Source organism: Lactuca serriola, chromosome 5, assembly GCF_051521515.1.
Source record: "Lactuca serriola cultivar US96UC23 chromosome 5, Lser_US96UC23_V15, whole genome shotgun sequence".
In the NCBI taxonomy this organism is placed as follows: domain Eukaryota; kingdom Viridiplantae; phylum Streptophyta; class Magnoliopsida; order Asterales; family Asteraceae; genus Lactuca; species Lactuca serriola.
This window is the reverse complement of record NC_136412.1, coordinates 361,778,538-361,790,919: the sequence shown is the minus strand read 5'-3', so window position 1 is coordinate 361,790,919 and position 12,382 is coordinate 361,778,538. Positions and strand designations below refer to the sequence as shown.

The 12,382-nt window shown below is 31.3% G+C and overlaps 1 protein-coding gene across 1 annotated transcript; it reads left to right on the top strand.

Annotated features, from left to right (window-relative positions):
• The first annotated feature begins 3,080 nt into the window (after window positions 1–3,080).
• LOC145055716 (glutaredoxin-C13-like) lies at window positions 3,081–3,736 on the top strand. The gene has a single exon (XM_079004101.1). It carries the CDS (start codon window positions 3,195–3,197, stop codon window positions 3,501–3,503), a length of 309 nt encoding a protein of 102 aa, XP_078860227.1. The 5' UTR covers window positions 3,081–3,194; the 3' UTR covers window positions 3,504–3,736.
• Window positions 3,737–12,382: the final 8,646 nt, after the last annotated feature.

The window sequence follows — 12,382 nt, the reverse complement described above, 5'->3', positions numbered from 1 at the left end:
GGCTAGGAGAGTGGACCAGGCTGACTGAAGGCCCGGTGCGGGCGGACCAGTCATACTGTAGACTCAGAGAGTGGACCAAATGGATTGAAGGCCCGGTGCGGGCGGACCAATCACACCGTAGACTCGATGTATATGGCTAGACTCGGAGGGTGGACCAGGTGGACTGTTGGCCGGTGCGGCGGACCAGTCACACAGTAGACCCGAAGTGCATGGCTGTTCTGTGATCAGATATGATATGGCATGTTATGCGTGTATGGTATATGCGGTTGGTATTTTGGGGATATCTCACTAAGCTTTCGGGCTTACAGTTGTGGTTTAATGTTTTTCAGGTTCTTCAGGAGACTGTGGCAAGGCGAAGGCGTGATCGTACCGCTCCTCATGTTTATGTTGTGATGTGATTTTGGGAATACTCTGAATTAATTGTATTGAAAACCTTTTTGTAATAATTTAATGAAATCGGGTTGTTTTTGAAAAGTTTAAATTGGTTGAAATTTTTCGGTCATTACACATTATGCCCCAACGCATGACGTGGTCAGTACATGAGAGGTGACCACAAAGAGCCGACGATCATTCTAGAGGCTATCGCATCACATGATCTTTGGATATGACATGCATTCTTTGGTCCATCTGGTGCAAACAATGACATCAATGTGCTAGACTAGTCGCCGGTATTCAATGATATCTACCTTGGAAAGTCGCACGATGTACCTTTTCAAGCAAATGGGGTAGCATATAAGCGTGGATACTATCTTACTGACGGTATATATCCTCCATTGTATGTTTTTGTGAAATCATTTACATGTCCTAACGACCAGAAAAGGAAAAAGTTTAAAGAGGCGCAAGAGTCAGCTAGGAAGGATGTGGAGCGAACATTTGGTGTACTTAAGAGACGTTGGCAAGTACTAACGGTCGGGGCAAGGTCATATGAGGTGAAAAGGTTACAACACGTAATGTATGCATGTATCATATTGCATAATATGATTCTTGAAGACGAAGGAAGAGCGATATGCCGGTACAACGAAAATGAAGTTTTGCCAAATGTCGAAGGAGTAGCCGTTGGTACACAAGAGTATATGGTGAATAGAAGAGAAGTCCACAATCGCGACATTCATCACGCACTTCGTGCTGATTTGGGGGAGCACATTTATAGGTTTCATATTCAGCCCCCTTATAGTTTCCTCACGATGATTTGTTTGACGAATCAGATGAGGATTCTGATATGTTCGTCGAGAGTGAAGATTCCGATGACGAGAGTGACGTTGGGGAGAATAATGAAGACGATCAAGGCGATGACGAGGACGATGACGAACACGATGATTTCAAGTGACGTATTTTGGTTTATATAAAATTAAGATATTAATTATTTTTCTATTTATTTAAATATTAGGTTTAATGTAATTTTTATTTTAATTAATGAAATGCTGATTTGGTGGAGCACATTTATAGGGTTTATATTCAGCCCCCGTTAGAGTTTCCTCACGATGATTTATTTGACGAATCAGATGAGGATTCTGATATGTTCGTCGAGAGTGAAGATTCAGACGACGACATTGACGCTGGGGAGAATAATGAAGACGATCAAGACGATGACGAGGACGATGAGGGCGATGACGAACACGATGATTCCGAGTGACGTACTTTGGTTTATATAAAATTAGGATATTAATTATTTTTCTACTTATTTAAATATTAGGTTTAATGTAATTTTTATTTTAATTAATGAAATGCTTTTTATGTTTAATTAAATTTTATGTTTAGTATTAATTTAAAAATTATAAATCATAAAAAAAATTTAATTTTGTTTAATAAAAAAAAAATGAGGGAAGGACTTCCCACCCATTCCTTGGGTTTTAAACGGGGGAAAGAAAAGTGAGGGAAATGAGGGTATAGCCCACAAAAAGTGAGAGAAGCTCCCCTCCCACACCCTCCGGTCTAAGTGCTACAACTTTAGAATATTCAGATGTGCAGGAGAAGCACAATATAGAAGAAAAAAAGATTAATGATCAGACATGCTTAGCTTATCCCTCTTGTCCGACATGACAAGTGAGCAACTCTTGTTTTCCACAACATCAACTTTTGGAACTGATGTTTCCAGATGTATGATTACTATGAATGTCTAGCTCATCATTTTAATCATAGTTAAGTTGGTACTTTGAAGATCATCATGGCTTTCTATATTTCTTTTTGCTTGCATATTTGAAGTTTAGTGGCAGATTTATAATATCTCTGTACTTATGAACAAAACTTAAGCGTCTACATGTTATTGTTGATTGATCTTTGTGGAAGTCCACATATGAAAATTTGCATAAGTGGTTGCTAGCACCACATATTGAAAAGTGAACATGTAGAGGTGCCTTTTGTGTGCACAAGTATGTGATCTTTGCTAGAATTTTAGACCAGGAGAGAGGGTCGAATATTAACTAGTACAAGAAACGTTTCCAGGGGTTGCCCAACTGCTTCCCTAGATATGTCGACTCCTCTTAATAGTTTCATAAGGAAGTACAAAGTAATGAAATATTTGGTTTTAATTTGGTTTTCTTAAAATGCATTTTAGTACTTCAACTGAGTTCAGACTAACTGAGCTTGAAACTATGTGAATAAACAAGATTCGCATGTTTGAATGAATGTAAGGACGTTGGTGGTAATATAAAGAAGAATATCATAGCTAGCCCACCAAAATGCAATCTCATTCCCAATCCTTTTACCCTGAGAATATATAGGAAAGAATCTGTTTGAAACAATATTGACCGGCCCTTTTCAACTTTCAGCTTTTTCGTGTACTGCTCAGTACTCACGCCCCTAGGATGTGGAGTGGTCTAACCCACGGTCTTGAGCTTGCCCACGTCAAACAAACATGCTAATTAGCCACTTAATCATGATTCAAAACATTTAATTGATGTATCATATGGTTGTAATTTGTTTGCAAGAAGAATATATGTGCTCAAGTTGTTCCATCGTTTTGGGCACAAAAAGAGCATCCATCTTTCAAAGACACTTTTATTAGTCTTCAAGCATCTAAGTAAAGCACCCACAGGCCCCAACCCAGCTTTCAAAGTTTCATATAAATACAAGTGGCACGAAACCTACAACTTCAACCAAATCTCATCATCTCCCTCTTCTTAATTTCCTATTACCAATTCCCACCCAATCGGATCATAGTCTGAATTGGATTTTGATCTGAGTGATCAGTTGAGATGGAGAAGATAAAAGCATTGACATCTGAGAATGGAGTTGTGATCTTCACCAAGAGCACTTGTTGCTTGTGTTATGCTGTCACCATTCTCTTCCATGAACTTAGGGTGAATCCTGTAGTCTATGAAATAGATAAAGATCCTCAAGGAAGGGAGATGGAGAAGGCTCTCCTTAAGCAAGGCTGTAGTTCATCCCCTGTGCCAGCTGTATACATAGGCGGCAAGCTCGTGGGGTCCACCAATGAGGTGATGTCCCTTCACCTAAGTGGCTCTCTCATTCCACTCCTCAAAACGTATCAGTCCCTGTCTTAAACAAACAAACAAAAACAAACTCCACTCTCAAAGAAATTGGCCCGGGTCAAAACTATATATATATGAGCAGCATTAATCTATTCAACTAGACTATGTTATGTGTTATTTATTACTACTTTTGTAACTTTTCGTTTAGTTTCAGGGTAAGGAAGATTATGATTGTCATTAGTTTTTAGATTATCAATATGCTTTATTTAGTCTGTTCGAATGTGTTTGATGGATATTGGTTCTTAGTTTCTGACGATTTTTCCTTTCATGTAGTGTGATTGTGAATACTAAAAAGTTTGAATAGTAGTAGCGATTCTTGTTTCATGAATCATGATGAGATCTTCTTGTGTTAAAATGATAAATCAAACATTTCTAAAAAAACTTCAGTATTTTGCATGTCTTGTTAGAACTATATATGTCATTGATAACGAACAATTAATGGCATCTTTTTATCCTTAAATATAGTTTTTCGGATATTTTTGTAAGGAGTCCATCTGAGACTTGATACTAATGGATTGGTTTTGGCTAAACTAAAGAAGCAATAATGGACATTGCTGAACGAATAGGTCATGCCCAGTGGTGCATGTAGGATGTGCTTAGTCAAAGTAATAAATGTGATCTTTATCATTGCTAACCTAAAGAAACAATAACGGCCATTGCTGAATGAATGGGTCAAGCCCAGTGGTGTAGGATGTGCTTAGTCAAAAAGTAATAAATGTGGTCTTTATCATATACTTAGTAACAACAAAGTAGTTAAAGTTATTCAATCATATATATAACCTCAAATATTTAATCCAACATATCAACTATGAACAGTCTTTCGTAATTACTTACTGCATTTGAATATTTTACTATTTTGGTTATAAAGGTTCAATATCAAATTACAGACCAATGTAATAAATGTGGTATTTATCCTCCTACATTCTTTTCCTACTTATGTTCCTATCCATTTAAAATGGTGACATGTGTCATCTTTAGATAAGATTAATGATATTTTAATATACTTGTTATTATTTCAAATGGGTAAGAAGATACGTAGGAAGGAAAATAGGAGGAGATTTAATTTCTTCTTACAATAACCAAGTTTACAACACAACTAATGATGGAACCCACATAATGCACACACCCACAACTAACAGCGCGTATTCTCTTAACAACGTTATAAGACAACCTCCTAGGACGAAAAACTAACACTCCTTGTCACGGCTAAATGTCGATAGACAACCAAGGAACATTTTGCTCTCTCTCTCTCTCATATTATATATATATATATATATATATATATATATATATATATATATATATATATATATATATATATATATATAACTTTTTGTACATGTGGTTTCTTTTCATCTTAGAAAATTTTCAATGTGAACCGACTAATATGCCCCTTAGTTTTAAAACCCTTCATCCCTTATATCTTGCTCATTCCCCTATATCAATTCAAATTTAAAGAATGAGTCCTCAATTTAAGGTATCACAAAACTCAAAAATCTTTCAGGTTTTCCTATTCCCGCTCAGCTCTTTACTTAAAATCTTTCAGGTTTTCCGATTCCGTTCAATTCAATTCTTATTACATCTCCAACTTTTTATTTTCCCGCTCATATATGTATCTCCTCATCAATTTCAACAACCATACATCCTATAATGTTAGCAAGAAATCAAAAATAAATCAACAACTAAATCCTAAAAAATCATGGTTTTATAATTGTCTGTTGCTGCTGTTTGATCAGATCCCGTATCGCTCACATCTCATTTGAAAACCCTAGACATGGAAGTTGTCTGCTTCCTTTAAACCGACGAATTCCACTGTACCGACCTAATCAACACTGATGAAGTTCGCCTTCCTTTGACTACGAATTTTGATATTTGTTTTTTTCCCCTAAAAATCGTGACTAGGGTTTTCATTTTTTGTTAGATGGTTCAAGAAATTGGGTTCTTTGTTCTCTTTCTCTTGAATGGCTCTGAAACAAAGTGATATGAATTTGTAGTATGTATCGTCCGATAATTGTTGTTAATTTGTTCGTTTTGTACATGAGTTGACCATTTCAAATTAGGGATGATAATAAGAAGCTTTGATGATCATCTGCTTTTTCTTTTCCTATAAAAATTGAAAATATAATAATTTCGTATATTGATTCAATCTAACAAAAATAGATGGTTTTGGTCCGATTCTTGACAAAAGTTTGTATTACCTTGGAATAGGTTTTTCCAGAACTCTTAGATAATGGGGAATTTTGTTTGATGAATCTGCTCTCAAAGTCCCCCAAAATTTTAAGTTATGTTCGCAACATAATATATATCTCATTGGTGTTCCTTCTGAGTATTACAAGATTCATGATATGTCAGGGGGGTAAGGTGGTATTATGTGGTGCAAGTTCACCTACCTGGTTTTGTTTTTAGATTATTCTTATTTTGTATCTGCATATCACATATGCGGCATGGAACTAATATTTGAAGTATGACATGAGTTGCTGGTGCTTCATTCATCCCTCTTTAGTTAAGGATGCTCAATTTTGTTAATTTCATTTCAAATTTATGTGATTTTCACTCCTATTGGTTTTTTTTATTATGGCTAAAACATTTTTGGTGTGTCTTCGATTATTTATCAACAAGATAGTGGGTAGGGTCTTACTTTATAATCTTTAAGATGTAGATGAAATGATTTCCTTTTTTGTGTATGGACCTGGAGGTTTCAAAGTCAAGAACTACATGACCATCCATCTTGAATATGTGTCAGTTACTTATTGCAAATAGTTTCAGTATCCTTTGCCTTTTCTAATGTAACTTGTACGTACTTTGACCATGCCTTTTGTAGCTCAAAGTGAATAGAGACACCAGATTGAGATACTCGAGGAAATGAGATTGGGAGCCTATATATGATCTGATAAACAAGTGAAAAGTGTAGTATTTGTAGTAAAGGTACTAAAGAGGGGCATCTTGGTCATACTCATATTTAAGGTTGTTTTAGGTTTGTTTAAATAGTTGTTTAGAGTGAATTTGTCATTATATTGAAATTAAATTAGTGAATTAGAGATCTTGACATGGGGTTGTTCCATGATACTGTCTTGAGTAATTTTCCAAGTTATCCCTTATCAATAAATAAGGAAATTACGGGTATATGATGAAATTTCTGAACTTATCATCTACTTTGCCCTTTTTTTTATATGGAACCAAGAATGGTTTGGATCTTAGATTCATATTTTGATACAAATTCCGTTAATGTTTGTAGTAAAGAGGGCCACATACGGATTATAGATCGCATTATCCACCGGTAACTCCTTCATCCTCATTCATATTTTTTTTGTGTTATATTAGTTTGGTTTATGATAGAATTAAATTTGTGTTTTTCCACTTGATAAATATATACAATAAGAATTTTACATGGTAAACGGGCAATTATGACGTTGAATGTGATAAATGACCATCTTAGCTTTCTTCTATTTAAAAGTAATTAAACAGGTAAATTAGCTCTAGTTATGTCTGATAATTTTAGAATTACCCATATGAAATCTTTACAGGAAACAGACATGATACATCATATAAATACTTGCTTTTAAAAACCCAATTAGTAAATTAGGTTTTGAATAAAGAAGATGTATTTTAATAGGTTTTGGTTAAACTTAAACGATCACCATGTTGTTAGTTTGACAAAATTCAAAGTTTTACTTTATATCTAATGAGGAGTTTGGCTAATAATTCAATATATAAAAATTGAATGGTGATAAATATTGTTTACTTTGAATCATTGTTAATGGTGGATACATAAATCAATCGAAATCCTTTATAACAAAACAGTGTAGTTTGTTAACCTATGTTGGATAAAATTATTATAATTTTAATTATCAATATTTTTTTCTTACTTACCCATGGTTTCCATGGGTTGTAACCTAGTATATATATATATATATATATATATATATATATATATATATATATATATATATATCTTATAAAGCTAGCATTTTTCCTTGAAACTCATGCATTTGAAACTCCCATGCGTTTTTCCTTTCACCACATTCATTTGAAACTCCCATGACTTTTCAATTTCTTCTTAATAATAATTATAAGTTGGTTAATAAAGTTAAATAAATATTAAACCTAAAGTGTAATCATATATAAGCTAAATTCCAATATTAAAATAATATATTTACTTCTACTTATAGAGTTATGTTTTTAACTTTTAACATATTATACTTAATTTATTAGTTTTAATATATTGTTGGATGTAAACGATTGTCATTTTAAAGATACAGTTTCGGTACAATTTGTATAAAATAGTTAAATTATTAATTTAAATATAACATTACAGAGTCAACTTAAATATAAATTTTAGTTTACCTTAAACAACCAAAAAAATATTTTGTAAATAGTTAAAAGTGATAAATTGTAGTGTCTTTCTAATAATGATAATAAGTTTGTTAATAAAGTTAAATAAATATCAAACCTAAAGTATAATCATAAATAAACTAAATTTCAATTTTAAAATAATATCTTACTTCTACTTATAAAGTTGCGTCTTTAACTTTTAAAATGTTATACTTAATTTATTAGATTTGAAACGTTGTTGTATGTAAACAATTATCAGTTTAAAGCAACAACTTTTGAACAATTTAAAAAATACTTAAATTGTTAATTTAAATATAACATTGCAGTGTTAACTTAAATATAAATTTCAGTTCCACTTAATAAAACCAAAAAATATTTATTAAATAGTTAAAAGTGATATATTGTAGTGATAAATGCAAAAACTAAATTGTAATATCAATTTAACTAAAATATTTTCTAAAGATATTTTTATAATCGCTAAAAGTTTTCAAATAAGTAGTTTAAAATAACTTACAATAACAACAGATAAAAATAACTCTATATAAATGATTATATTGTTATCTTTAAAATCAAAAAACAATATTTGATGTTTTAAATAATTATAATGAAAAAAATTAAAACGTTAAGCAAATAAATTTTAAAAACTTTATTAACAATAACAATAACTATAAATAACATTAAACCATATATTATATTTAATTTTATTCATATGTAAGTCGTGGGTAGAAATCATTCAAATGATTGAGATAATGCAGTTATAATAGATGTATATATTATCATATAATTCGAAATAATCAATATATTATATCAATTTAGTATACGAATTATTATATCAAATTTAACAACAACATTATTATTATATTTAAAAAAACATATATTTGTAAAGACTTCAACTATATAGGTGTTTATGCGCAACGCGTGGGCATTCGCCTAGTATATTATAAAGGAAACATTTTTCCTTTCACCACATTTATTTGAAACTCTCATGCATTTTTTCTTTCACCACATTCATTTGAAACTCCTATGACTTTTCAACTTCTTTATAATAATAATTATAAATTGGCTAATAAGGTTAAATAAATATCAAACCTAAAGTGTAATCATATATAAACTAAATTTCAATATTAAAATAACATATATACTTCTACTTATTAAGTGATGTTTTTAAATTTTAATATATTATACTTAATTTATTAGTTTTAATATATTTTTGGATGTAAACCATTATTATTTTAAAGATACAATTTTGTAACAATTTGTATAAATACATAAATTATGAATTTGAATATAACATTACAGGATCAACTTAAATATAAATTTTAGTTTAACTTAAACAACCGAAAGAATATTTTGTAAATAGTTAAAAGTGATTAATTGTAGTGTTTTTCTAATAATGATTATAAGTTGGTTAATATGGTTAAATAAATATCAAACCTAAAGTGTAATCATAAATATACTAAATTTCAATTTTAAAATAATATTTTTACTTCTACTTATAAAGTTATGTTTTTAACTTTTAACATATTATACTTAATTTATTAAATTTAATATGTTGTATGTAAACCATTTTCAGTTTAAAGCTACGACTTTTGAACAGTTTGGACATAATACTTAAATTGTTATTTTAAATATAACATTACAATGTCAACTTAAATATAAATTTCAGTTCCACTTAAAAAACCAAAGAATATTTTATAAATAGTTAAAAGTGATAAAATGTAGTGATAAATGCAAAAACTAAATTGTAATCTTAATTTAACTAAAATAATTCGTAAATATATTTTTATAATCGTTATTTCAAATAAGTAGCTTAAAATAACTTATAATAACAGTACTTAAAAATAACTCTATATAAATGATTATATTGTTACCTTTAAAATCAAAAAACAATGTTTGTTGTTTTAAATAATTATAATGATAGAAATTAAAACATCAAGTAAAAAAATTTAGAAACTTAATTAACAATAACAACAACTATAGATAACATTAAACCATATATTATATTTGAATTTATTCATGTGTAACTCACGAGTACAAGTCATTCAAATGATTGAGATTATGCAATTATAATAAATGTATATATTATCATATAATTCAAAATAATCAATAAAATATATCAATTTAGTATACGGATTATTATATCAAATTTAACAACAACGCTATTGTTATATTAAAAAAACGTATATTTGTAAAGACTTCAACTATGTAGGTGTTTCTGCGCAACGCGCTAGCATTCGTCTAATATATATATATATATATATATATATATATATATATATATATATATATATATATATATATATATATATATATATATATATATATATATATATATATATAAGATGAGATTCAATAGATAATTATTATTAACAACGAATCAATGAACCAATCGTGAGCGTCGAAAATCACAATGATCAACTGCCAAAGGAATGCATGTACACTTGTACATTAGACGCACATACACTAGATTAAACAAAAAAACTCACATCTTTACAAAAAAAACCCAATTATTTTATCCGTTTAAATTTTTTTAGGCCATGTTTTTTATCGAAAAAAGCCGAATATACTGTTGTTTACGATTTTTCGTCATCTTTCCATAGAGATTCATGTTAATATATAAAAAACAAACTTTTTTTTCCTCAAAAAAAACCCCACTTCGTTTTGTTGTTTTTTTTTTCAATGTGGATAGTGCAAAAGGAGAAAGAGTTGATTAGGTCTAGGGATGAAACAATTTATTTGCAAAGAGATAATTTAAAGCTTTTGAAACAACAGAATGTTTTTTGTTTAATTGCTAAAAGATTATATTCCAACATTACTCAATTGCATCTTAATTGTGATATAGGAAAGAACATACATTGTAAGATTTTACCCTTCCTTGAGTTCAAGGAGGATGAAATCGATGCCGATGCATACAACTATGAAAACGTTATTTCTTCTGGAGATATCTCTCCCTCATACAAAATTGGTCTAGACAAACTAGAGTCCTTTATAAAGTCAAAAGACCGTAAGGACATGCTCAAAAATTTGTTGGATGAAAATGACAAGCTAAAAATCAAAACTGAAACTGTACAGAAATTTGACTCTTTGAATGCCAAGTTGAGTTCAGAAAATAAAATTGATATTGAAAACACTTCTGAATTCAATGAGGATGATGACATGAGTGTGATATCTGTAGAAGATGAGGTGGACTGTTCTGAATTTGTCAAGAGCGAACCTGAAACCAATAAAAATCTTATTTTTGAAAACTCTGTTGAGTTCGCTCGCTCATCAAAAGACAAGACTAAAGTTCTCAAGGCAAATGCCATTCTATATCAAAAGGACCAGACAACTCCAAATAAAGTTTACACTGTTCAAGGAGTTACACAGCAACAGACAACCGAACTAACGACATTAGTAGAAGAAGATAATGTTGATGGCTGCGATGAGTTTTTCTGGTCAGCACCGATAGATAACGCCGATGAAACAAATGGTCTATCTCAGAAAACATCATGGAGAGTGAAAGATAGATATATGGCAGAACCACTTAATGATCGTACACGATTTGATGTGCCAAGCACAAGTGGTACTAAAATTGACTCAGGCGAACCAGTCAGGGTGTCAAGCGAAACCTCTTCGCTAAAGAGCGAAAATCATGCTCAAGTACCGAAGCGAAAGGCAATCATCCATAAAACACCAAAAAAGTGTTAGAAAGAAAGCATCAACAAAATTTGAGATTCAAAAAGAATCTTACTGAAAGGAAGCATTTTTGGCGATCTCAAAACCCCAATTACACTCGCCATGAAAAGGCTTATGAGTCAAAAGAAGAAGCAAAAGCAACCTCAGCTTCTCACCATCATCAGAAACAATGCAACCAAAAGAAGAGTTTCGGTCCTCAAAAACAAGACAACCGAAAGAGGATTTTCGGTCCTCAAAATCAAGATAACCGGAAACAGAGCTTCGGTCCACAAATGCATAGCAACCAAAAGAGAAGTTTTGGTCATCAGACGGACGATAACCGGAAAAGAAGTTTAGGATCTCAAGTTGTGAGAAACCGAAAGGATAGTTTCAGTCCTAAATCAACCATTGAGAGAAACCGAAGGGAAGGTAGTTTCGGCTCTCAACCAAGTAAGGGCAATGATCAAAATCTTAATACTGCTCCCAATTCTCATCTTTCTCATTCTCACTCTCACTCACAAAATGATCAAAAGGGAAAAGGAAAGCTCTTTCCGGAAGATGAAAAGAAGACGACGTTTAAATCCAAAGTGAAGAACTGAAAGAAAACTAACGTCAATTCGAAACCTGAAACTGAAGCGCTTAAATCTAATAAAATCAAAGTTTTCACCATAAAAGGAAAGATGAAAGAACATTAATAAAAAAACCTTTTTCGTTGATGTTTCTCTTACAATTCCCTTTTCTGTAAAAGGCTCACAAGGACCCAATAAACTTTAGGTTCCTAAATCTTCTTAATTTTTGCAGGTTATACAAGACGAGCAGTTCGATGATGAATGATACATAGACAGTGGCTGCTTGCGTCACATGATAGGAAGAAAGGAAGAGCTGAGGGAATTTCGGTCCTTTCA

Excerpts from the sequence above, each read along its gene's own strand:
- LOC145055716 (XM_079004101.1), top strand. The coding sequence starts at position 3,195 with ATGGAGAAGATAAAAGCATTGACATCTGAGAATGGAGTTGTGATCTTC.